The sequence below is a fragment of the Pseudochaenichthys georgianus genome, chromosome 2 (assembly GCF_902827115.2).
Source record: "Pseudochaenichthys georgianus chromosome 2, fPseGeo1.2, whole genome shotgun sequence".
NCBI lineage: Eukaryota > Metazoa > Chordata > Actinopteri > Perciformes > Channichthyidae > Pseudochaenichthys > Pseudochaenichthys georgianus.
This window is the reverse complement of record NC_047504.1, coordinates 11625175-11653118: the sequence shown is the minus strand read 5'-3', so window position 1 is coordinate 11653118 and position 27944 is coordinate 11625175. Positions and strand designations below refer to the sequence as shown.

The window sequence follows — 27944 nt, the reverse complement described above, 5'->3', positions numbered from 1 at the left end:
TCACTGCCCTCTCCAGTATGCAGATGCTGCTTTATTCCCTCCCTCTCTCTCCCTCCATGAAATGTTAATAAGGTGAGCAGCTGCCTCGGTATGCAGCAGTGAGAAAGAGGAGGGACATTTCACAAACTCTGCTCATGAAATCCAATCAAAGGCTGCCAGAAAACCTTAAAGTCGGATCCTTTGAACTCAAGACGAGGCAGATATGAGTTTCTAAATCACGGGACGAAATGTGAATTAGGGCCAAGATGTTTTGATCAATATGGAGATCACAATTATTCATCACAATTGATTTTAGGGACACAATACTTTTTTTATTGCACTTTCACATCTAAGAGACCAAAACAGCTTTTCGGTGTTTCCCTGTTGTGCAGTGTGTGTGCTAATTAACACACACTTTAATTTACTGCATCGCTTAGTGCTTACCCCTTCACTTTGCTAAATACTACTGAGCTTCCAGACATGCAAGATCTGCATTAGGGATGTCCCGATCAGCTGTTTTTGCTCCCGATCCGATTCCGATCATTTGATTTTGACAATCTGCCGATACCGATTTTTCCCGATCCGATCTGTATGCAATGCATTAAGAGAGAAAAAAAACGTAACAGATAACGGCTGGTCATCCAACGCGATGAGTTCAGCTATCTTGGCTGTTATTTTTGTGGCCTCGTCACTGTTCTGGGGCAGTTTCTCTTTCCTTTTGAAAGTCTCTGAAAGTGTCGGTTGCTTCAGTGCCGTTACCCGAGTGGCCGCTGTGTACTCGTCGTGTTGTTGTTGTTGTTTGTTTCTCAGGTGGCGTGTTAGATTGGTCGTGTTGAACGTAGCTCTGTTCTTTCCACCGCCTTGCAAACATTGCATCTGGCTGTTACACTACCTTCGCTTTCAATTTCATAATACTTCCAAACTCCTGACATTTTCTCTGTCCCGACTCCCGAGTCACCAGCTGGACGTAGCCTCTCGTTAGCTTGCTGCTACTATGAGACTCTGCGCCCACTCTGTTGCCAGCTTTCAGAGGAATAAGCAGGTCTATGAAAACAAGCCCAAAGAAAGCAACACATACATGATGTTGTGTCATTTTAAACAAAAACTAAGTCCTCAGGATGACTTTAAGACGTGAACATGGTCATTTTTGTTTTGTAACATTAAATAAAATAATACAAATATTTTATAAAAAAAAAGATCCCGATCCCCGATTTTTTTCTCCCGATTCAGATCTTTTGAAAATCGCGTGATCGGCTCCGATCCCCGATCACTTGATCGGATCGGGACATCTCTAATCTGCATCGCTTCTCCACATCTAACTCTGATTCATTCCTTCAATATTCTGCTCAAGGATCTCTGGAAGTCAAATGTAAATGTCAGGCATTGTTTACATTCTCGTCTGATCTCTCCTGCTAATGTGCGTTTGTATTTTTCGTGACGACCGAAATGCCAGCTCATCCTCTTCAAATGGATTCTCCACGAATATACACAAGTCAGTTTTAATATCGCATTTTGAGGAATTAAATGGCAAAGAAATATGCAGTATGGAGTCAAAGAAGATCAATCAATCAATCAATCAATCAATCAATCAATCAATCAATCAATCAATCAATCAATCAATCAATCAATACGACACCCTCTGTCCTCAGACCCTCTGTCCTTAGACCCTCTGACCCTAGACCCTCTGACCTTAGACCCTCTGTCCTCAGACCCTCTGACCTTAGACCCTCTGTCCTCAGACCCTCTGTCCTCAGACCCTCTGACCTTAGACCCTCTGTCCTCAGACCCTCTGTCCTTAGACCCTCTGACCCTAGACCCTCTGACCTTAGACCCTCTGTCCTCAGACCCTCTGACCTTAGACCCTCTGTCCTCAGACCCTCTGACCTTAGACCCTCTGTCCTCAGACCCTCTGTCCATAGACCCTCTGTCCTTAGACCCTCTGTCCTTAGACCCTCTGACCCTAGACCCTCTGACCTTAGACCCTCTGTCCTCAGACCCTCTGTCCTCAGACCCTCTGTCCTTAGACCCTCTGTCCTTAGACCCTCTCTCCTTAGACCCTCTGTCCTTAGACCCTCACATCGTACAAGGAAACACTTCTGGAGAAAACCCACAGTTTAAAGGGGACATGGGAGAAACCTCAGGGAGAGCAGCAGAGGAGGGATCCCTCTCCCAGGACGGACAGACGTGCAATAGATGCCGTGTGTGAATCGAAGAGATAATACATTTTGCAGCACATAGACCGAATGTTTGGAAATGCATGTGTCTGTAATGAGAAGATGAATCCACGAGGATGTGGGACCATCAGGGAAGTAGCATGATGAGAGTCAGGCAGGACCGCAGAGACAGGTTCAGCCACGACTCGAAGTCCAGGACTCAGATCAGGACTCAGGATCCCGGCGTAGATAGACACCAAAAAGAAATGTGGGGAAGCTGGGTTATTCGGAACATGAGAGGACACAGGTACAGACAGACAGAAGGAAGAAGTAAGATGTCCCCCGACAGACTAATCCTATAGCAGCAAAACTAGGGGCTGGATCTAATCAGCCCTAACTATAAGCTTTATCAAAAAGGAAGATCTTCAGCGCACTCTTAAAAACGGATAGTCTCGTAGCAAGTGTGTGACAAACGTGTCCTTGTTGCTGTCGAGGTGATATTGTCTCAGATCCTTGCTGAGGTTTTCCTCTCCGTCTTTAAAGTCTGCACGCTCCAGTGCTCCAGTGCAATATTAATGCTGCCGCAGAGGCACCGAGGCTCTGCAGCAGCCTCCTCCATCTCTCCTTCTCTCCTTCATCTCTCCTTCATGCATTTACATTTCAGCCATTTAGCTGTGAGACTCACTTCTGGAGCAACAAGAGACGCATGTTCAAAGGCTTTGAAACCAAAAGGACAGGGGAGAAAACGACAGAATATTTGATAGAGATGGAGAGAATTTGTGGAGTTTGAGTGAATGGTCGAGAGGAGAACTATGTGATTGAGTGGTGCAGGATGGTTACAAACATATTAGTGCAGTTTAATTCTCTTTTCAAAAGGAAACTCAAATTGTTGGACACTCTTCAATGCAGTATGTTTAAATGGTTTCTTCCCAATAGAAAGTACTTCAAATGTTGTAAAGGTTATCTTATTATTAGTCAACTTAAAATCATGTTTAGTTGCCTTGACTCTTGCCCCCCTCTTTCTCTCTCAGGATAGCTTCCTGTTCTCCGTGTCCATCGTCAGCGGCTCGTTGTGCATCATCCTGGCCGTCATCAAGTTTATGCTCGGCAAAAAGCTCACGAGCCGGGCCCTCATCACTGATGGTGGGTACACACACACACACACACACACACACACACACACACACACACACACACACACACACACACACACACACACACACACACACACACACACACACACACACACACACACACACACACACACACACACACACTGAAACACCTCCTATATGAGTCTTTAAGCCCATAACCAGGGGCGGACTGGCCATCGGGACGTGGGCCGGTCGGACGATGTGGGCCGGTCGGAGAAGTCACTAGCACCCCCCACCTCCGTTTGACAATTGACTAGCGGTAATTACTTGCGGTACCGAGGTGGGGTACCGAAGGGGGCCGGTCGAAAGTCCCGGGCTGATTTGTAGTCCCAGTCCGCCCCTGCTGTACATTTCCCCGATGCATGACTAACAAAGGAATTCTGATTCTGACACATCCCTACTAGGAAGGGTTTTCTACTCATTAAGTATTTTCCTAGTAGCAGCATCCCAGTGTAACTTCCACTTCCACATATTCTGTCTGAAGGCACACGTACATTCCTGCCTTGGAGTAACACGTAGGCTGCAAACCATCACCGACACACGAGATGATTAACGAGATGACCTCCGAGCATCTGACTGACATTAGAGGCATGTTGCCGCCACGCTCTGTACGCTGTTAGAGGAGATGCCACGTGTTACTGGGCCGAATTCCAACACTTATCCTACAAAATGCACTCATCAGGCGACTTTAAAGGCAAGTCTATTTATAGCACTTTTCAACACAAGGCAATTCAAAGTGCTTTACAAAAAGGAAAAACATTAAGAGCATAAAACACATTAGAAAGCAAAGATAATAAAACATGGATACATGAATAAAAGTTACAGTGTGAGATGTGAATAGTTCAATTAAAAGCAGCGTCAAAAGAAAAGTCTTCAGGCTGGATTTCAAAGTAGTCAGAGTTGCAGCGGACCGGCACGTTTCTGGAAATACCCCTCACCACATTCTCACATTCCTCTAGCCCGAGTCTTCCAGTGAAATTATAGTTCTTTTGACACTTTTCTAACCTTTTTATATTCCTTTCATCCACTTTGCATCCCCAGACAACACGTTTTAGTTTTACTGTCACCCGATAGGCCTGCACGATTTGGAGAAATAATCTAATTGCGATTTTTCTGACAGATTTCGATTTGCGATATTTGTTTCTAAGCGACCCAATGGAAGTTTATTGTAAAATGCGGCCATGTCTCCGGCTAGGAAGGTCGCATCAACGTGCTCCCGTCTCTAGCGCCCCGCAGCCCGAGCTACGAGTGAAAGAACTTTCATGAAACTTGCGTTGGGTTGCTTTAAAGTCGAGCTTCAGTTTAAGATTCACCCTGTAGTAGAAACATGTGATGGAGCATTACTGACCTGACTGTTTCACCAAAGCATCTAAAGCTCAATTGGAAGCCATTTGGAAAGGGCAGGCACTTTGAAAAATACTTGGCAGGTGATTGGATCAATCTGTCTATCACCTTCTATCATGGGCCACTTCTGATTGGTTAACAATGGCTGGTACATGTGGAGCACAGCACTTCTGATTGGTTAACAATGGCTGGTACATGTGGAGCACAGCACTTCTGATTGGTTAACAAAGGCTGGTACATGTGGAGCACAGCACTTCTGACACAAGAAGATTTTTTTTCTTCGCGATTTCGATTAATCGATTAATCGTTCGGCCCTACCGAACACATCTTTGACCTTTACTTTGTAACTCTCTCTTTCCAGGATTCAACTCCCTCGTGGGGGGGGTGATGGGGTTCTCCATCCTCATCAGTGCCGAAGTGTTCAAGCATGAGCCCCAGGTGTGGTACCTGGACGCGACTATAGGTGTCCTCATAGGACTCATCATCCTCGCATACGGAGTCAAGTGAGTTTATTCTACAGGTTATTTACACTGGGAAAAATGCAATGTAAGAAGTAAAAATATCTGCCAATAGTTTGGTTCGATTTCTTGAAATAAGACGGGGTATTTAGATAAAAGAGAACTTGTGATTGGCTGAGAAGTTATTTTGAACTATATCTTACCAGGATCAGTAAAAAGTGTTCTGATGTGAACCATCTTTTACAAAAACCACAGCAGCTTAAAAAACTTGTTTCATTTGAGATGTTGATTTTTTACAGTGTAATAGTGAAGTATTTTGATAAAAGACGACATTATGTACAGATTAGACTAGTTTAAATGTACATTATTTTTGTTAGAGGAGCATCTAATCCTGTTATTGAACTCAAGCCGGCGACGAGTGATATTTTTCGAACAGATGAGAAAGTTTTTTATTGGGATCTAAGTGTTTTAATCATCTCTTCCATTACTAAAAAGTCTCCTCTTGTATCTCCGCAGGCTGCTGGTCGACATGGTTCCCCGGGTCCGACAAACTAGGAACTACGAGCGCTTTGAGTGACGAAGAGGAAGAGGAGGGTTAGTAGGGGCTGAAGGACAGACTGACTGACAGACATTCAGTCCTGGAGGTGCGTTCAGGCTACAGTGTCCGTACTCCAACCATTCACACATCCGAGCCCAGGAGGACGCTGCGGCACATTTTAAGTGTTTTACAAATTGGTGTACATCTAATATATTTATGTGTCTTTTAACAGCCGTCCGTTCTCCAACGCCTCGTGTTTAAGGGGTTGAAGAGCTCCTTAGCAGCAACACATTTGTGTACAGAGTAAATAATGTTCAGTACCTCAGTAAGTCAACACACAGCAGTTTATTTCCCCGTGGTTCCGAGAGGCCTTTGCTGTAAATATGAAAACGTGTGGCGGGTGAGAGATGGATGCAGCACGGGAGGGTTCACGCTGTCTCTTTTATGACGAGAGAGAAGGATAAAAAGCACAGAGGCCGAGCAACATGTGACCGAGACAGAGGGGGAGAAACCCAGTGCCAGCGCCAGCTTACAGTCCTGCAGGATAACAATCATAAGAGGGTCATGGCTTCCACTGAGGGAACATATCAGAAACTAGCTTAGTAGCTTCGTGTTGCAACCTCTTTTTATTTATTTGTGGTGACAAAGTACATTTACATCTAGCGCCATCTACTGGGCAAAAGAGGTACCTGCCACACACAGGGATACATGTGAATCTGCATCGAGTATAGCACATTGCAGACCTAACAGCCTGATTTGAGAGTAACGGAGCGTCCACACTACGGCTTCGACAGCTTCAAAAACGGTTTCCAAATGCGTCTGCCCGTTCACTTTGAATGGGGTGACGTCACTTTTCGCTGAACTGCATTGTGGGAAGCTTTCCTGGCATCTCAATATTCAAAAGTTGAGCAATGTTCAACTTTTGAAGCTTCTGAAGCTTTCGGTGGAAGCGCCAGCCAATCAAATCATATGCCAGTACAAGCTCAAGCCAATCAAACCGCTGCTTGTGTGTCAGGGGCGGGAGATTCATGTGATTGGTTGTTGGTCGAGCTTCAGACACGCCCAGCTCCAAGCTTTTTTTGAAGCTGTAGTGTGGACGGGCCGTAACTGCATCAATAAACGACTAAGGACGTCCTTAAAATAGGGAAGATATGTCAAGTTGCAAAACAAACAATCAAAATAAGAAAAGAAAATCTAACTTTTTGACTCTCCAACACAACCACAGCGCTACATTTCTATCTTTGTCAATTAATGTTTTGCTTCTTCTTCCAAATATACCAATTTTGCAGGAAGCTATCTTTGGCTAACATCAGATTTAGTTAAGCTTTTGCAGGATTGATCTGGAGAAACTTTACAGATCTCTTGATTAAATTTTTACTTTTTACTTTCTTTATTTAAGGACTGTCCCAGTACGTTGTTGTTGTTGCAGTTTTCCACATCCTGTTGTTTACTCTCAATTCAATAATTAATGTTTGAAGAGTCCAGCTGTCTTCACATGTTGGGTTTACTCCGTTTTTTTTAAATTGGTTTATCCGCTTTCAGTAATTTGGTTTGTTTGTGCAATTAAGTTAATAATAATATTAGGCAAGGCAAGGCAAGGCAAGTTTATTTATATATATATATATATAGCACTTTTCAACACAAGGCAATTCAAAGTGCTTTACAAAAAATGAAAGACATTAAGCATTAAAAAAGAAAAGCTAATAAAATAAACATTAAAAGGAAAGATACATGGATAAAGGTTACAGTGCAGTCTAAGATGTGAATAGTTCAATTAAAGCAGCGGCAAAAAGAAAAGTCTTCAGCCTGGATTTGAAAGTAGTCAGAGTTGCAGCGGACCGGCAGGTTTCTGGGAGTTTGTTCCAGATATTTGGAGCATAATAACTGAACAGAGTCTCAGTGCTTTCATCGATATTTGCATTTTTATGCTACATATATTTATTTATTGTGTCTTTAAGTTAATTATTTAGAAGGTCCTAAATGTAATTTGGAGTCTTCTCGTCTTTATTCCTGATGGACTGTGACAGAAACGTATCCATGACGAGCTGACATTGTGCAGGTCGTAATCCATTTCAATACATTTGACACCGCTGTGAATTACTCAATCTTTAACTTCAAGATGATACTGTGAAGGATTCCACGTTCCAGCTACTTCACTCACTCCGATTGGATCTCATTGACGAGAAGAAGCTTGTTTTGAAGTTTGCGCTGAATTAGACGTCTGTTAAACTGTACTTTGTCACTTTTTGTATTCTGTTCTATATGACAAATGATACTACTGATAGCATGGACTCATACTGCAGCGATGGTTTTAGAAACATGTCCTCTTATCTGGAGCTGCTGCTGGGGATTTAAAAGGGATTTTGCTGATTAAAGTACATCGACTTGTGGAGTAATCGCAATACATTGGATTAATATTGTGGACAACTTTGTAATAGTGTGTAAATGATTAAAGCCCAGCGTGAATCTGTATTAAAGCAAACCACTTTAGAGTTTACTGAAGCAGTGGCTAATCTACTCCCAGGCATTATTCAGTAAAGTGACCATCATGTGAAACCCCTGACCCACTCACCACGTTGTTCCTGTGTGAATCCAGAGCCTTCATGTCGCTGCTCAGTGTTTGGTGACTGTTGAACATGAATGTAATTATCCGCTGTTTTGATTGTCATGAACGGGAGTGTGTTTCTGCAGTGGCTGTAACTGAATGTACACACAGTGCTGTGAGGATAATGTGTACAGCCAATTACTGTGTACACTTAACGGTATAACATGGAACATTAAAATGTCTACATTCAACTAAAACCATGGTATATATTGTGTTAATATACCCACAGTATTGAGTATGTAAGTCGCTAAAAGTGTCTTTTATTTATCTGCAGTGTTGGGAGAAATACTTAGATCCTTTACATAAGTAAAAGAACAAATACTATGGTCTGCAAATACTCCACTACAAGTAAAGGTACAAAAGTTATAGCATCAAAATGTATGTACAAAGTAACTATGAATGTTAACCCTCCGGTATCATTCGATTGGACTATGCAAATTAGTCATTCGGGACAAAAACGTCCACTGCAAAAGACTGATAACAACATTATATTCAATGCTTTTTTCACCACTTGTTTGGGTTTAATCTTTAAAGCAACTTCAGCCCTAATCAAAAATACCAAATATTGAATCATCTTCAGGATTTTAACCCTTTAAATGCCATTTTGAATACATGAAACCACTGTTGATTCTCATGATAAAAACAGAGAAAATTAGTTATTTTCCATATACTATATATCTGGCTTTTTTTATCACAGTCTTGGATATGTGTCAAAGATTAGCAACAACATTTATTTTTGTGCATTATTAGTTTTTGCACAAAATCAGATTAAACAAAGACAGTTCGGGCAGATCCACACCAGATCCTCCTTCTCAGGGTGTTTTCGTTTCAGAGGATGAGTCCTGCAGCTGAAGTTACGGGCTGCATGAGCAGAGACCTCTCATCCCACAGAGCTCGTCCTCTCGTCCTCCAGCAGCTTACGGACCTTGTAAACCTCAACCCCTTCAAAGAACTGAGGCGGTGGAGGGGGCTTGGAGGCGGGAACAAGTGTGCTCTCACACACTGGCTTGATCTTACTGACGTGAAACGTCGGATGCACTCTCATAGTCCTGGGGAGTTGCAAGCCTACAGAGACCGGGTTGATGACTCTGGACACCGGGAAAGGACCCACAAATCTCGGAGCCAGTTTCTTTGAGGCGACATGGAGTGGTAAGCCCTTAGTGGAAAGCCAAAGCTTTTGGCCTGGTCTGTAGGAGGGAGCGACCCTGCGATGGACGTCTGCAACAGCCTTCATCCGAGCTGAACTTCGGAGAAGAGACTGACGAGCACCAGCCCAAACTCGGCGACAACGTCTGATCATGGCATGAGCCGATGAAACCATCACCTCTTCCTGGTTGTGAGAGAAAAGCGGAGGCTAGAAACCATTGACACAATTGAATGGAGAGAATGAAAGAGAATGGCACCTCGAGCCGGAGCTGAAAACGCGTTGGTGTGAAAGGGTCAGACGAGAGGGGTGGCGACGAGAGTGTCACGTTACTTCTCTCATGGCATAGTTCACGGCGGGCCCGGCGCCACGAGGGGGCAAAAGGGGGCATTGCCCCCTCAGTTGTATTCTTTGCCCCTTCACTTTGAGCATCATTCATCCACCAAAAAGTACAATAAATTTCACAATTATGAAATAACTTTAAATAATTATTTCCCCCAATACACGTTACTATGTTTAGATCAGATATGTGGGCAGGCAGTTAAGCAACGTGTAAAAGAGCTTGTAGTCTTTATGTTAGCGTGTGTGCTTAGCTGTAAACAGAGTCGGATGGGTGACCAAAACGTCCCCGTTTTCCGGGCAGAGTCCCCATTTTCGGTGGCTGGTACCCGGTTGAAACCCCCGAAAATGTTCCCGTTTTTGAACGTGCGTTAAAAAAAAATAGAGCAAGGTGAAATCAAATGTTATATGTCAGTAAAAACAGAGTAACCTGTGCCTGTTTGTAGCGTTAGCGTATTTCTTCTTCTACTACTTCTTCTTTTTTCTTTAATGGCGAATCGCTTCCACTTGGAGCATATATCGCCACCTACTGTTGATTTATTAAATGTTTATATTAAATCCTCAGACCAGTGTTTTTGAGGAACTTGAAGATTAGCTTGTTTACTTCATTTCTTGATTTACTTTTGTATATTGAATTGAAATCCATGTCCTTGATGTTATGTTGTTCCAGTGCAGTTTTCAGAATGAGTTTTGTCTGTTATAATCCGGGCAGCTAAAAAATACATGATGTAATTTTTCTCCCCAATTTTCGGCGCCCCCGATGAGTTGATGCGCCCTTAGCATTCGCCTATACTGCCTATGCCAAGGGCCGTCCCTGGTGAAAACAATATGACATTGTGACGAAGGTGGCTTCTTCACTATGGACTGACGGCTTCAGGCCGGGTGATAGGGCACTTTGTTGGCGTGATTGCACAGTATATGTTGTCTGTGGCTGATGATTGTGTGCACCTGGTGTCCTGTGTTGTCTCCTCCCCCCTCCCCTGTGTCTTGTTGTGATGATTGGAGGGTGGGTATTTAGGCTTTGTTGTCCTGTCTGTTGAGGGGGCTGGGTGTGTGTGAGATCCTTGTGGCTGCAGGATGTGGACAAGGAGAACAGCAGGATTGAGACTGTGAACTTTGTGCCCGTGTTTTTAATAAATGCCCACGCCGGGTTATATTTTTGGACGTTCTGCCTCTGCCTCCTTGCTTGGTCTGGGCCGCTCAACGGTCAGCTTCACAGACATCAACAAAAAATAAGACAGACAACTACAGATAGCACCACACATGATGGTTACTTGTTATTATTTAGGCTGCCTGTACGGATCAGGTTTTTGCGAAAGCGAGCCCTTTTACTAGACAAATGTAACATTTGTGATATTGGGCTATATAAATAAACATTGATTGATTGATTACTAGAATAATAATATTATATCAACCGTATTGGTACAATGAGCGACATCTAGTGACGGATTTTGGAACATTGATTTGATTTTTTGATTTTTCTCATGGCAGTTAGACTCTAGAGACAAACCAGGGGACTATATTTTTATTTGTAATCTGTGTCTGTCCATTTGGTGTAGTATTTGATCCAATATTACATTTGGTTTATATATTAGTCACTTTCTTATGAAATGCCAGGTTTTAGGCCTTGATTTGAACATTCAATCCTGAAAATGAAAAATCAACCAGATTAATGTTTCTTTAATCCTGACTAGAGGTAAGTAAATCTGTATAGGAAGACGAGTTAAGGGATAGAGGAGAAAAGTTTATGGTATAATTACAGAGCCTGTCAATTTATAAATTGAGGAAATCAATGTTAGTCTGTTAACCAAAGTGCAGCCATCTATCTATCAACTATCTACTATCTATTATTAAAGATCAGAGGAAAAGAAGAGAACGAGAGGGGTAAATCCGGAATAAAAATAAAGAAGCAAAGAGATTGTAGAGCAGTGAGAAGGAAAAAAGCTCGGTGTGTCAATTCATTACATTGCCAGTATTTTTCATTGCTGTGAAAAAAAAAATCGCCCCCTCGGATTTTTTAACATCCCCCTCAGTAATTTCATCCTGGAGCCGGGCCTGGTTCGCGGCATGGTAGGCGACGATCGACACGACTGTCTGCTCAGTGAGTTCGTTCTTTGGCATAAATCACACCTCATAGTAGACTAGACAGAAAGCACTGGAACGCCGCTCCAGCTCATCAAATATTGCAGTACCCATAAGGAGCCGTACACATGCCGCAGTGTTTGCGTGGCTGTGTCTTTAGCACAGTGGCGATCTGTTATTAGCATCTGGTTAGCTAGCTATGCTAACGAATTTAAAGAGCTTTTCTACAACCAGGTGGAAGAGAGCTCTCTCCTGAGAGGCTCAAATAACCTCAGCTCAGTGAGGTTAAGGCACACCTTGATATGATCATTATAGTTATTAATGAGACATTAGAGACTAAATGAAAAACAGGTGTAAAATACTATATGACAGTAACAAAAAAGTTGTTAAAAATAACAAGAATACAATTTTATTACAGTAGCGTACAGTGATTTGTAAAATATCCAAAAAGAAAAATCTGCTTACAGTTCTGTTTTCATATGGGTGTTGAAAGATGTCTCCACAGATCTCTTCTTTTTGCTCTCAAAGTGCACCAGATTGATGCTTTTAACTTCTCGGGGGAGCATGCCCCCTAGAGGAGGTTAGGTCCCCCCCCCCCCACATACTTAAATCATGTCCACTTGCACACATCTTGTGTCCATATCTTTCTGTTTTGGTTGTCATGCCACAACCGTGCACGTGCATGCATGCGCGAGTCATGGTAAAATAGCTGGATTAAGAGGTTGCTTTTTCTTTGCACAGCATGAAAGAAAGAAGAAATGAATGGGCTGTGATTTTACTTTTTTTAAGCCCTCGGAGGATGTTGTAAAAATTGAAAGGAAAAAGGTTCCCCACCCCTGCTGTAAATAATAATAAAAACCCTTGATTTTTAACAAAAACATCTCTGTCTCCTATTGATCGGAGTATACTATAAAGAACAGCCAGTTAATTGAAGCATTATAGCACAGACCTTTGTCAGATGGTAGCCTATAAAATATTACGCTATTTTTTTTCTGCTTCGAATAGTTCTCTCTTTTTTCACCATACCTGTGTTTGCATCCCTGTACTTAACATAAACAAAACCGTGGAGCACGACAGACCGGAACAAACGGACGGACGGGAACAGGCAGGTGACATGGACGAGCATGGAACATGGACATGAAGAGACGACAGGTAGCATGGACATTAAACAACGGCAAACAGACATGGAGCACAGGATTAAAGATTAAACCCAAAAAACTTGTGAGAATTTTCTTTTTTATATAATGTTTTTATCAAAGTCTTTTGCAGTGGACATTTTTGTCCCGAATGGTCAATTAGCGTAGTCGATTTGTTACACAGGGAATTAAAGACCCATTTGAATTTTTTTAATTGGAATTCCAAAATAGAGAAAATAGCCTTGTTCCAAAAAATCAGGCCATTTGCACAAACACAACCAAAGTTATTGCCAAATGAAATGTGAAAAATGACCCATTTGGACAAAAACGTCCACAGTGATACCGGAGGGTTAAAATAAATGTAGTGGAGTAAAAAGAATAAAATTAGCCTCTGAACTGCAGTGGAGTAGAAGTATTAAGTAGCATTACATGGAACTACTTTTGTACTTAAGTACAATACTTGAGTAAATGTACTTTTCACGTTTTTTAATCAAGGTAAAGGTGCGCGTACTTTGCCGTTCTATCCACGTTGGATGAAGGCAAGGCAAGTTTATTTATATAGCACCTTTCAACACATTCAAGGTGAAGCTTTCATACATTGACTTTGATCCCTTTTTAATCCACAGTTTTGCTGCAGAATTGGACTAAATCATAGTTCACCTACATGTTGTTTACAGTGCACACGCGACGCATTCAGCAGCTGCAGGAAAGAGTCTCTCTGCAGGAAACACCCCAGCAGTTTATAGTTTATTAGGATCCCCATTAGCTGGTGCATAACAACAGCTAATCTTCCTGGGGTCCACAAATAACATAAAACATGACATTCGACAGTACATTACAAGACAATGATACAAATCGTGTACGGCGTCAATTTTCCTTCAAACAGTGACTTTCATATCAACCATCACATACAGCTTATTTTCTGATTCCCCATTTCCTTGGAAAGAAAAAAAAAAAAAAAGAACAATTATAATATTGATTTTACAAATGTCTCCCTTCGCTTCTTTTAGAGTAAAACAAACTAAACGAATACGAGCAGTCATCGTGCAGAAATCAGCATGGTTGTCTCGTCTCTCAGGTTAGATTTTAAGCACATAGCTGATCAGATCTTTTTTGGCAGATGTCGGACCTGCATAATAATATCTGTCCCTACTCACTTATTTATTAGCCTACTTTGCTTAAAGGCAACGGAAGCATTATCAGATTGCTTGCCTAAGTTAAACTACACTACGTACAAATCAGTGCTGAAGATGGCCCTTTTTAAAAGATCTTCATAGGTAATAAATGATTCACTTTGTTAAGGTACTTTAGCTCCCGCCAACAAAAGCAATAGCATGTCTTCGCCTTTAAGGATCGCCGCGCTGTCATCATCGCCTTTATGCCTTCCCTGTTCAAAGTCCTGGGGTGTTTTTTTGATAAGGTAGGCACCGCTGGTATTAACCACACTTTGCTCCACACCTTGACACGGTCCCTGAACGTCTCCTGAAGACCCTCTTCCCCCCAGAATGGACCCCGTGTACGAGAGCCCCGAGGTCATCTACGAGAACCAGTCGCCAGGTATTTATGACGTGATATACGAGACGCCGTACGCAGAGCCTTCTGACGTGATGGCAGTGTACGAAAACATCGAAAGGGCCAGAGAAGCACCAGCTCCCCCTTCTCTACCTCGATCAGACGAGAGGCGAGGCAGTTCCTCCTCTTCCTCCTCATCCTCCTCATCTTCCTCACATTCTGGCGATGAAGAGAAAGGGGAAGGGACAGTGAAAAGGAAGGAGGAATCGGAGAAAGAAGAGGTGGAGGAGAGGATCATAGAGCTGAATGTGGAGAGGAGATCTCCGGAAGAAGCGAAGAAGGCGAACTCATCACGCAGATCCTCATCTTCCTCATCATCATCTTCATCTGCCTCTGAGAAGGAGGAACCCGAGGAGAAGCCAGAGCCTGAAAAGGATGGACCTAAAATTCAACTTTATGTTAAGGTAAGGGAACTTTCACTTGATTCCAGATTGACTTCATTTACATTTAGTGTGTGTGTGTGTGTGTGTGTGTGTGTGTGTGTGTGTGTGTGTGTGTGTGTGTGTGTGTGTGTGTGTGTGTGTGTGTGTGCTCGTGCAGAAACACAAGCAGAGGCCTTTCTTTGGACCAAGTCATAAATCTCAGTCGTTATCTCATCATATCAGTTGCTCACGAACAACTTTCAGTGTGCAAGGTCAATGAGCATCTCCTAAAGTGTGTGTGTGTGTGTGTGTGGTCCAGAGTTCGACAGTAGTCCTATTGTTTGGGCCCTCTACTTCCATGTGCTATTCACACACACACACACACACACACACACACACACACACACACACACACACACACACACACACACACACACACACACACACACACACACACACACACACACACACACACACACACCACACACACACACACACACACACACACACACACACACACACACACACACACACACACACACACACACACACACACACACACACACACTTCTATTCATAGGTCGTCATGTTTAGTAATTTCTGTGTGTGTGACTGTGTGTTCTAAATATAAGTTGAACTCACAAGAATGTTCTGCATGGCCAATTGATTTCATAAGAAGTGTGTGTGTGTATCTAAACTGCACATTGTACCTCCACACCTAAACACACACACAATATATTGCGTACCATGCACATCCCCCACTAAAGTCCACTGGCTCTGGAGCATCATAAATATGACACTTTGAAACTACAACTGTAAAAATGATAGCAATTTAACGACTGAGATGACTCTTGGCCGCACCTACACACTATTTTAATGCCAACTGAAATGTTAGCAAAGCATTAGAATTGGAGACTATCTTTTATTAGTTTAATAAAGCTTACTCATTTATATAAAAACAAATAATTTAACATCAAAAGTCAACAAGAAGCCACCTTATCTTGACTTTTGTTCTGCATCTTAACATAAATTCATTTATAATCAACTTAACATTAACAACTACATTCTTGATGGATAACTAACATTTAATTAATGATGTATCAACACTTATTAGGTGACACACCGAGAGGGGGAATTTCTACAACCTGGCAACCCAAACGTCTTTCCTCTTGTTATTTTTTTGATTTGAAGGCACCCTTGAAAGGGAGAAGCATTTATCTCATTGTACATGTATAATGACATTAAACTATTCTATTCTATTCTATTAAAGAATTTCTAAATTATTTATATACCATTATAACTCATTAGCTACGGCTCCTAAACCCTTTGTTAATGTGGCTTTATAACAAAGTGCTACTGATATACTTAACTCTTTACAAACTCAGCAATACATCCTACATTTCCCTTCAAAGATCAAATCAAGAAGAACCAGCACCTCACCGTGGGAGAGAGGTTTGTGTGCCCTGGGGGCTGTGTTGTCTGGAACCTTGTGTTCCTGGTAGGGTCTCCCATGGCAAATTGGTCTCAGGCAAGGGGCCAGACTAAGATTGGTTCAAAATACCTCATGAAAGAAAACCAGGAAGTGAGGATACCTGGCCCGGAGGAAGCCCGGGGTCCCCTTCTGGAGCCAGGCCCAGAAGGAGGACTCGTCGGCGAGCGTCTGGTGGCCGGGCTTGCCACGGAGCCCGGCCGGGCCCAGCCCGAAAAGGCAACGTGGGCAACACCTCCGCTTCTCCGTCCCGCGGGCCCACCACCTACGGGAAACAGCGATGGGGTCGGGTGCGCTGCCAGAAGGGTGGCAGTGAAAGCGGATGGTCTCGACGGACCAGACCCGGGCGGCAGAAGCTGGCTTTGGGGACGTGGAACGTCACCTCTCTGGGGGGGAAGGAGCCGGAGCTTGTGCGGGAGGTGGAGCGGTACCAGTTGGATCTGGTTGGGCTCACCTCTACGCACAGCGTCGGCTCTGGAACCTTACTTCTGGATAGGGGTTGGACTCTATTCTTCTCCGGAGTTGCTCAAGGTGTGAGGCGCCGGGCGGGGTGTGGGGATACTCACAAGTCCCCGGTTAGGTGCTTCGTTGTTGGAGTTTACCCCAGTGGACGAGAGGGTCGCCTCCCTACGCCTGCGGGTTATGGGGGGGAAACTCTGACTGTTGTGTGTGCTTATGCACCCAACAGCAGTTCAGAGTATGCGGCCTTCTTGGAGACCCTGGAAAGAGTCCTGTATGGGGCTCCTGAAGGGGACTCCTTAGTCTTGCTGGGAGACTTCAACGCACATGTGGGCAATGATGGAGACACTTGGAGGGGCGTGATTGGGAGGAACGGCCCCCCTGATCTGAACCGGAGTGGTGGTTTGTTACTGGACTTCTGTGCTAGTCATGGATTGGCCATAACAAACACCATGTTCGAGCATAAGGATGCTCATAAGTGTACGTGGTACCAGAGCACCCTAGGCAGAAGGTCCATGATCGATTTCGTTATCGTATCATCGGACCTGAGGCCGTGTGTTTTGGACACTCGGGTAAAGAGAGGGGCGGAGTTGTCAACTGATCACCATCTGGTGGTGAGTTGGGTCGAGTGGCGGGGGAAGCCTCTGGATAGACCTGGTAAGCCCAAACGTGTAGTTCGGGTGAACTGGGAACGTCTGGAGGAGGCCCAAGTTCAGGAGGCCTTCAACTCACACCTCCGGCGGAGCTTTTCGGGCATTCCTGTGGAGGTTGGGGACATTGAACCAGAGTGGTCGGTGTTCAAAGCCTCTATTGCCGAAGCCGCGGCGGGGAGCTGTGGTCTCAAGGTCCTAGGTGCCTCAAGGGGCGGTAACCCTCGAACCTCCTGGAGGACACCGGTGGTCAGGGAAGCCGTCCGACTGAAGAAGGAGGCCTTCAGGGATTTGTTATCCCGGGGGACTCCCGAAGCAGTTGCAAGGTACCGACAGGCCCGAAGGGCAGCAGCCTCATCCGTGGCCGAGGCAAAGCAGCGGGTGTGGGAGAAGTTCGGAGAAGACATGGAGAAGGACTTTCGGGCGGCACCAAAGTTTTTCTGGAAAACTGTCCGACACCTCAGGAGGGGGAAGCAGGGAACCATCCAAGCTGTGTACAGTAAGGATGGGACGTTGTTGACCTCAACTGATGGAGTGTTGGGGCGTTGGAAGGAACACTTTGAGGAACTCCTGAACCCGACAACTCCGCTCTCTATGTTAGAGGCAGAGCTGGAGTATGACGGGGGATCAACGCCAATCTCCCGGGGGGAGGTCACTGAGGTCGTCGAACAACTCCACAGTGGCAAAGCCCCGGGGGTGGATGAGATCCACCCAGAAATGCTGAAGGCTCTGGGTGTTGAGGGACTGTCATGGTTGACACGTCTCATCAACGTTGCGTGGAAGTCGGAAACAGTACCGAAGGAGTGGCAGACCGGGGTGGTGGTTCCCCTTTTTCAAAAAGGGGGATCAGAGGGTGTGTGCCAATTACAGAGGCATCACACTACTCAGCCTCCCCGGGAAAGTTTACTCCAAGGTACTCGAAAGGAGGGTCAGGCCGATTGAACCTCAGATTGAGGAGGAACAATGCGGATTCCGTCCTGGTCGTGGAACGACGGATCAGCTTTTTACTCTCGCAAGGATCCTGGAGGGGGCCTGGGAGTACGCTTATCCGGTCTACGTGTGTTTTGTAGACTTGGAGAAGGCGTATGACCGGGTTCCCAGGGAGTTACTGTGGGAGGTGCTGCGGGAGTATGGGGTGAGGGGGTCTCTACTCAGGGCCATCCAATCTCTGTACTCCCAAAGCGAGAGCTGTGTCCGGGTCCTCGGCAGGAAGTCGGACCCATTTCCGGTGAGGGTTGGCCTCCGCCAGGGCTGCGCTTTGTCACCAATCCTGTTTGTAATATACATGGATCGGATTTCGAGGCGTAGTCGTGGGGGGGGGGGGTCTGCAGTTCGGTGGACTAAGGATTGTACCACTGCTTTTTGCAGATGATGTGGTTCTGATGGCTTCATCGGTCTGCGACCTTCAGCACTCACTGGATCGGTTTGCAACCGAGTGTGAAGCGGCTGGGATGAGGATCAGCACCTCCAAATCTGAGGCCATGGTTCTCAGCAGGAAACCGATGGACTGTCCACTCCAAGTAGGGAATGAGTCCTTACCCCAAGTGAAGGAGTTCAAGTATCTCGGGGTCTTGTTCTCGAGTGAGGGAACAATGGAGCGTGAGATGGGCCGCAGAATCGGAGCAGCGGGAGCGGTACTGCAGTCGCTTTACCGCACCGTTGTGACGAAAAGGGAGCGGAGCCAGAAGGCAAAGCTCTCTGTCTACCGGGCCATGTCCGTTCCTACCCTCACCTACGGTCATGAAGGATGGGTCACGACCGAAAGAACGAGATCGCGGATACAAGCGGCCGAGATAGGTTTTCTCCGCAGGGTGGCTGGCGTCTCCCTTAGGGATAAGGTGAGAAGTTCGGTCATCAGGGAGGGACTCGGAGTTGAACTGCTCCTCCTTCGCGTCGAAAGGAGCCAGTTGAGGTGGTTCGGGCACCTAGTTAGGATGCCACCTGGGCGCCTCCCTAGGAGGTGTTCCAGGCACGTCCAGCTGGGAAGAGACCGAGGGGTAGACCTAGGACCAGGTGGAGGGATTATCTCTTCTGGCCTGGGAGCGCCTTGACCCCCCAGTCAGAGCTGGTTGATGAGGGGAAAGGAAGTTTGGGGCTCTCTGCTGGAACTGCTACCCCGAGACCCGACCACGGATACGAGGAGAAGATGGATGGATCATCAAATCAAGACATGGTAAAACATAGAGATATAAAGATGAAACATCAATCACTTTAGGTACAAGTTACCTTTTTCGGTTCTCGTTTCAATTGAGTTCAAAGCTTTTGTGGGGATAAAACCACAATATACTACAAATACAGAACACATACTGCAATAAAGCAAAACACATACAATAAATATAAATATAAATATGTAAACAATAGGTACAGCTCTGGGTCAGTTTAGCTAGCATATCATATTTGTTTGGAAGGATCGTTATACCTGTAAATAATTTAATTGGAGTTGATAATGTGTGTCTGAGTTGACAGCCTGATGAGTGTGTGAAAACTCCAGATGATTCAAAGTCACCCGGTGTGTGTTTCTCACAGTCAGAGCTGTGCACCCTGGGGTGACTCTTCTCTTCCAGTGACACCCCCTCCCCGCGAAAAGGGGTCTATTTTTGTCCGGCAGTGTAACGCCCCACTGCTGAGGCCTTGGGTACAAATTGAAACACACACACACACAGTTAGTTTGACAGAGCTGCTATGGGACTAGGCGGACTTCACCTCGTGAACCTGGAGTAGAATCTGCTGTAAACGGACACGACACACACACACGGAAACAAAACACATAAGCAAAGCGTGTTTTTTTTGGACCATGACGGATACCGCAGCCGAGGAGGACAAGGACCCTGATATTGAGCTATTTGTCAAGGTGGGGAGCGTGTGTGTGTGTGTGTGTGTGTGTGTGTGTGTGTGTGTGTGTGAGATCATCACATGCCGACAACAGATCCGTTTTCGCTTTCGAATTCTGGAACAACTTGACTTTAATTCCCCGCATTCTGCCTGTTAAGTAGGTTCAAGCTGAAGGTGCACCCGACTGTATAGGATCTTTAAAGTGTGTGTGGGGGTGGATCCATTAAGCGTGTGCATGCCATGTTGTTGTTGTTGTTGTTTTTGTGTGCTGATTTTCCATGTGTTAACCTGACACCCACGTGCGTAGACAATCTCTCTCTTTCTCTCTTCTCATGAATTATTCCTGGAGTCCTTTCAGTTCAGAGCTGAAGCTTTGTAATGCTCTGAAGTTATGATACATTATGTGCTGGTATGTGTGTGTAGGTGTGTGTGTGTATTTAGAAATATATATAATAGTAACATTATTTTTCTCCGCACAGCACTTTCCTAAACATGAGTGGTATTCATTTCCTCATCTAAGTATTGGTAGATAATAAGTGTATTTATACATCGTTGCTGATTATTTTGAATACGTAAAGCCATGACATTATAACTGATTTCAAATGTCCTGAATGCATATTTAACAATGACTGATTTGCTAATGAACTTTTGGTAAAGTTCGTAATGCATCAACTGTAATGGCTGCATGGGGAGTATTGGAGTCATGTTTTAAAACACAAACAACAGCTTGATTCACACAGTGGTTAGAATGTTTTTCTGCGGAGGTGTGTGTGTCCCTGCGGAGGTGTGTGTGTCCCTGTGGAGGTGTGTGTGTCCCTGCGGAGGTGTGTGTGTCCCTGCGGATTGATAATATTATTTCCATATCTGATAACTGCGGCTGTATGGTACAGTAGGAACTGAGCAGTGAGGCGGTTAAGGGAAGCAGTGTGGATTATTCATGCTGGACTCAGTGTCTCGTTACAGTGTCCTATTACACACACACACACACACACACACACACACACACACACACACACACACACACACACACACACACACACACACACACACACACACACACACACACACACACACACACACACACACACACACACACACACACACACACACACACACACACACACACACACACACACACTTTTGGGCAGGTTTAGCATTGGAGGTGAGATCGTTTCATTAGTGATGAGGTGACAAAACTATTTCAATGCTGTTGCAGATAGCTGTGAATACCGAGGATACAAGTCTGTAAACAATAGCAACACAAACATTTGTAAGCATTTGGTATTGGTGCCTTACTTCTCTTACATTTTAATATTTCCTCACATCAAAGGCAGATAAAGTTATTACCCTGTGCTGCTATAACTCCTGGCTTAACTCCAGGTACCTTGTCTTCATGTGTGTGTTCACAGGCTGGGAGCGACGGGGAGAGCATCGGGAACTGTCCCTTCTCTCAGCGCCTCTTCATGATCCTCTGGCTGAAAGGAGTAGTCTTCAATGTCACCACTGTGGACCTCAAAAGGTAAGGAAACTATTGAATAAGTCTGCACGGGAGTAAAGCTCAAACAGCCAATTAAACCCACATTTTAATAGAAGGCTAAACATGCTTTCACTTTCTACATGTGCTTTTTTAAAAACACCTGCAACAATCACACATTTACTTCCCATTACTTGCCGTTTGATTAGATACAATTTGAACCTGTGCATTTAATTATGTCTCGCTCCAAGTGCTGCTTTGAGAAAAACATGAAGTTAAAGGAGGGGTCGGTAAGTTTGAGAAACCGGCTCGAGATCGCTAGAATTTGAAAATACACAACCGGAGACAATCTGCCACTTCCTTATAGAAGCCCCTCCCCCAACACACACATGACCAATGAGGGCACGAGATAAGTTTGTGCCCCGATGGAAGGCTGACAGGCAGGTAGGCCATCCAATCGGATTGGTTGTACTTTTTACAGTACCACGGCTTCCACAGATGACATTTTTTTATGGATTTTTTGTCAAAGCACTTCAGATATTCATTGCTATCGGGATGTTCAGAGCATTCCATGGAATATAACAAAAAGTGTATCTCGAGCCGGTTTCTGAAACGTACCTACCCCACCTTTAATGAACAAAATCTCAAAGAGTCACTTTAAAGAGTATTAGGAATTGAGGCCTGAGGTAGCAACCATTGCTAAATAATCACGGAAAGGAGGATCATTTGGTTACAGGTGGTTGCGATATTGAAATAGCGTTTCATTACAGATTCATGGAGGTTGTAAATTCCTTCCCGTCTGATTTAGGAAACCGGCCGATCTCCACAACTTGGCTCCAGGGACGCACCCGCCTTTCCTCACCTTCCAGGGGGAGGTGCTCACCGACGTCAACAAAGTGGAGGAGTATCTGGAGGAGATGCTGGCTCCACCAAAGTAGGTTTCACACCCGTAAACACACGCAGGAAAAGGTGAGAAACGTCCTAACTGTTTCCTGTGTGTTAGGTATCCCAAACTTGCAGCAAAGAATCGGGAATCAAACGCTGCGGGAAATGATATATTCGCCAAGTTCTCTGCTTACGTCAAGAACAAAAGACCGGATAATAATCGAGGTAAGTACTCGAGACCTATTAGTATGTTTATTATTTATTTATTTAACAAATCAGACCTTTCTTAACTGTCAATGCTGCAAAGTCATACCTCCACTGTATGATGTCTGACAACCCGGTCGTTTGCTTGAGCCACAAACCTGACACCGATAGAACAGCTGCACAAGAGAGCTATCCAGGTGTTTGACGGAAAGCCATATTCATACCACCTCTGCGCCATCCTGGAAAAACACAATTTCTTGAGTTTTGACAATTTAAAGTCTTTTAAAATGTACATGGACGCCCCCCCCCCCTCCCTTAGGGGAATTCATCCACAGAAAACACACTGGACGCTGCACTAGGTCAGGAACCAGAGGAGACTGTGAGGTCCTCCGCAGACGGCACACTTTTGGACAAAGTGTCCTCTCCGTTAAAGGCAGCTCGTTGTGGAATAGCTTCCCAACTGAGATACGGGATCGTCCCACTCTCAATAGCTTTAAAGGTCAACTCAGAGAATGGTTGAGAACAGACGGGCGATCACCGCTAAATGCACTTTAACACAGGGGTGTCTCCTCTCGTACTTTAGGTAGCACTTGTATCTTCTCTTGCACTTTATATGTCGTGCACGTACATTGTATTAGCATGTCATAAATACTTGTGAATGCTGTGCTTGCACTTTTTGCATATCATGTATTTTGTGTTTGTAAAATGTAATTTTCTTAAATGTTTTATGTGAGGGACTGCGGATGGAAACTAGCTCAAAGCTAAAGCTGGCATACATTTGAATGTTTTAAGTGTTCATTACTGTGCATTGTCCCTGCCAAATAAACGATTAAATAAAATAAATGTATCAAGTAAGCAGGGGCGTAATTTAGACAAAGTCTGAGGAGTGAAGCAATTTGACATTTAAATGTAATGCTAATTGATGTAGCTTTGATTTTTTGACGTTTCCCCAATTGGGATCAATGAAGTATTATCGTATCGTATGACCTTTGTATTTGTTGTATATGTGTTTGTCCCAGGGCTAGAGAAGAGTCTGGAAAAAGCCCCTCAATGAGATAGTGATGCAATTTGACATTTTGTAGCTTTGATTTGTTGACTCTTATGACCTTTTGACCTTGGGATCTGTGTGTGTCCCAGCGCTAGAGACAAGTCTGGAAAAAGCCCTGGCCAAGCTGGACGAGTATCTTCTGAGTCCGACAGCTGACGAGGTTCAAAATGGACGTCACAGCGGAGACGGGGAATCCAAACGCAAATATCTTGACGGAGACGAACTGACGCTGGCGGACTGCAACCTGCTTCCGAAACTCCACGTCTTAAAGGTGACTTGATTGGTTTAGTTTGACTCCTTTTTTGTTTTAACTTCATTTGACTAGGGGTAGAGGAATGTGAGAATTTGGTTCATGTACCTGTGCTATTCATGTTTTATTATCTTTGCTTTTTAATGTTTCTAATGTGTTTTATGCTCTTAATATCTTTCAATTTTCTAAAGCACTTTGAATTGCCTTGTGTTGAAAAGTGCTATATAAATAAACTTGCCTTGCCTTAATTTGTCTTTGGTGGGAAGCATGCGTCAGGTAAACACTACTGAAGATAATGAATGAATAGCTGAGTATTAATAATCTTTTATTCGTAATATTACTTTCTTTTCGGATTTGTCAACTCTTATGTAGTTAAAGGTGGGGTAGGTAAGTTTGAGAAACCGGCTCGAGATACACTTGTTGTTATATTCCATGGAATGCTCTTAACATCCCGATAGCAATGAATATCTGAAGTGCTTTGACAAAAAATCCATAAAAATATCTCATCTGTGGAAGCCGACCAATCATCTGAGCCGGCCCGGCTAAAGTAACTGGACGGCCTACCTGCCTGTCAGCCTTCCATCTGGGCACAGACTCATCTCGTGCCCTCATTGGTCATGTGCGTGTTCGTGTGTGTTGGAGGAAGCGCTCTGTAAGGAAGTGGTAGATTTGTTCGAGCGCCCTCGAGCTGGGTTGCGTTCCGATAATCCAAAAAATCAGCTCCTAAATTCTAACCCTATCTCCTATCCCTTGACCTCTGAGTGAAACGTCACGGGGTTAAGGGATAGTGGATAGGAGAATTCAAAAGGACTTAGGAGAAGAGACTGCGGTACTTTAGAAAATCGACTGCACTTTCACTATCCGACGTGTTTATGATGCGCCAGCGGACGTCCTGAATGTGCGTCTGCTGCTGTGGGGAAACCATGGAAACCACAGTTTTCTATACAGCGGACTACAACATGGATGTTTAATAAGAACGAGGGACTACTGTGAACTCATCTAGAGACTCTGCACCGTGCTCTGATGCTGCTGCTTTGCTTTATGAACGTGGACAACAGAGAAACAGATTCTTCATGACCAAAGCTGGAATTGAAATAAAAAAGGAAAGTGAAACTTATGCTCGTCCCCCTCTCCCTCCGGTCCACATTAATACCAATGATCCCACTACGTATGATTGTATGAACTAAAGATCTTAAATCAATACAGATGTATTTATTATAAACGTTAGTCCTTAACATCTATCACTGTGTATATCACCATTCAAACATCTTTTAGAAGTTGAACAAACCCCACACAGCTCAGTGAAGACTGAGATGTTGACTTTATTTGATCATTTCAGTAAAAACTAACGTTCATATTTCTCTCTTTGATTATAATACTGATGAACGTTCAAAACAAAGCACTTTGGCAACTTACCACCTATGTTTTAAAATGCTTAATAAGCACCATAACTTTCATGATATCATTTCTCGGTCATAATCGGTTGTTTCCGTGAACGGCCGACTGTTGAGTGACGGCAAATGCTGCGGCTGCAATGCATTGTGGGGCAGCATTTTCTCCTCTCCTTTCGGTTAGGGAGGTCCAGTGGTTCCTAAGCTAAAGGAGGCTATAAAGGAAGTTTGAAACCTCCTTTCCTTTCATTTGGAGAATTGGAACGACACTTATCGTGGCTGCTACTGAGGGACTTCCGGGTCATTTCACTCCGTTAGGAAGGTTCCTAAGCTAAATGGACTATTGGAACGCAACCCAGGTTCCTCCAAAAGTACCTACCCCACCTTTAATCTTTGTACTTAGATGTGTTTATTTTTGATATGTATGCTTTGTGAATGTTTTCTTAAAATGCAAATTTAAAAAAATGTGTCTTTGGCAGGTGGTGACGAAGAAATACCGAAACTACGACATCCCGTCTGAATTCAAGGGGTTGTGGCGTTATCTCGGAAACTCCTACAGCCGAGACGAGTTCACCAACACGTGCGCGGCCGATGTGGAAATCGAGCTGGCCTATGAGGACGTCGCTAAGAGGTTGGGGAAGTGACCATAGCCATGCATCGCTACCATAGATCGCTACCCTTTCTCTCCTGTTAGAAAACTAACAAAATCACACGGCATACACTCTTTAAAAAGGTATTTCTTAACACATGTGCTGAAATGTGTGGTCTATTGACGAAAAATGCATTTATTGGAGTTGCTGTGTAGCTTCTCAAGTCGTAGCGGTATGCCTCTGTAAAAATACTGTTCTTTAAACAAATGAAAGAGGCAGAAATTGTCAGATTTATCTAAAAAAATATGATGGTCCCACGGAACAAAATTGCTTTCTCAATTACATATTTGAAAACCGTTAATTAAACTAACTACTTATTTAAGTTTAGTAAAAGATAATGTTTTAATAGTTATGTTCGTTACATACAATAGTTCAGTAAGTATGTGCCTCGCCCTATGCAGATGTACACAGACTTTTATGAACGACTCAGTCCCAATTTGCAGTCTTAAGCTAGGCTGGGTTAGCGTATTAGCAAATTATTTATTCTCCATATAAAGCGCCTTTCCAGAACCAATAGCAAGAGAAAGGCTTATTAAAACCTGAATCATTTCACATTAAGGCATAAAGCAGTGTTTGATTATTCGTCCTGTCTTTTTTTCTTTTGTGGATTATGTTGTATTTTTAATGTATAGACAAAAAAACTGATGTTGGAAAATAGTGTTGTGTTTCAGCCAAAGTAATTTATCGTTTACCATTTTTTTCGAGTCTTTCCCTGGCAATGATTGAAGGATTCACATCAGATGTTGTTGTATTACTGATCCCTACCTGAAACGGTCGAAGTCCCAGTGTAATTCTGATCAAAACGTTACTTTAAATTGGATAAATCCGCCTGTAGTGAGAAGAAAAGGCACCAAAACAAACCACATAAGCGTCTTTGAGTTTCATGAAAAGCGCTATAAAAGTCCCATGTATTATTATTATTATTACATCAACCCCATTTTAATCATGAGTGCCTTAGTGGGAATCAAGCTCTCTCCTGCCTTCAGATCTTTGTCTGTACAGTACATTATATATATCTGAATATAATATGAATGTGACTTCTCTTACCCTGAGGAGCTGTGTGATATTAACATTTAAACTTCTGTAAATGATTGTCGCTCTACTATATTCCTCTTCTTTCCGATGATTAGAACCACGAGCCCACTGTGTATATGTCGCTTATTTGAATAATAAATCTATTTTCTCAGAGACTGAGCTTGAGAGTTGTGTTTTTCTTTCACTGGAAGCTGTCTTATTGTATTGATGAATGACACTGACAAGGAAATGGATATTGAATGTGTCTCTCACTGCAAACCTTGTTATTGAGTTACACAGTGCAAATGTTTTCTACAAACACTGAAATACAAGAGCTGCTGATTTGTTCATGGAAACATGCAAAGTCATCTAAGGCAGTGTTTCTCAAACTTTTTCATAACCAATAAAAAAACACTCGTGGACCACCTAACGCCACAAATATCCAAAAACACATCGTTTTTTACAAATCGCCTGAAAATGGTACAAACAAGTGGCAACATGTGTGATGAAGGTGTTTATCTGGGCTATATCATGCAATCAAAAGTGAAACTTAAGCTCGCTCCATTGCAGAGATATTCCCGCGACAGTGCGGAAAACTTCAAAATTTCAAATGTGAAATTTTACCAATAAACTCACGGACCACTAGGGGGCGCTGATCTAAGGTGTAATGCTTTTCACCTATTTTACTGACGGAACGTGTGCTGTACGTGTCCTGTATGTTCTTAATAATGC

At 43.8% G+C, this 27944-nt stretch overlaps 2 protein-coding genes across 2 annotated transcripts in view; both read left to right on the top strand.

The window, feature by feature from the left end:
• Positions 1 to 8415, top strand: part of LOC117460480 (transmembrane protein 163a) — a 41500-nt gene extending 33085 nt beyond the window's left edge. The window contains exons 7-9 of the mRNA XM_034101915.2: positions 3164 to 3275; positions 4992 to 5133; positions 5605 to 8415. Coding sequence (XP_033957806.1) covers positions 3164 to 3275; positions 4992 to 5133; positions 5605 to 5665 — 315 coding nt within the window. The 3' untranslated portion in view covers positions 5666 to 8415. The remainder of the gene's footprint in view (positions 1 to 3163; positions 3276 to 4991; positions 5134 to 5604) is intronic.
• An 11678-nt stretch (positions 8416 to 20093) lies between these two features.
• On the top strand, positions 20094 to 27388 carry clic5a (chloride intracellular channel 5a). The gene is made up of 6 exons (XM_034101825.2): positions 20094 to 20315; positions 21706 to 21815; positions 22579 to 22704; positions 22774 to 22880; positions 23997 to 24178; positions 26028 to 27388. Exons 1-6 carry the CDS (start codon positions 20259 to 20261, stop codon positions 26190 to 26192), a joined length of 747 nt encoding a protein of 248 aa, XP_033957716.1. The 5' UTR covers positions 20094 to 20258; the 3' UTR covers positions 26193 to 27388.
• The last annotated feature ends 556 nt before the right edge of the window (positions 27389 to 27944 follow it).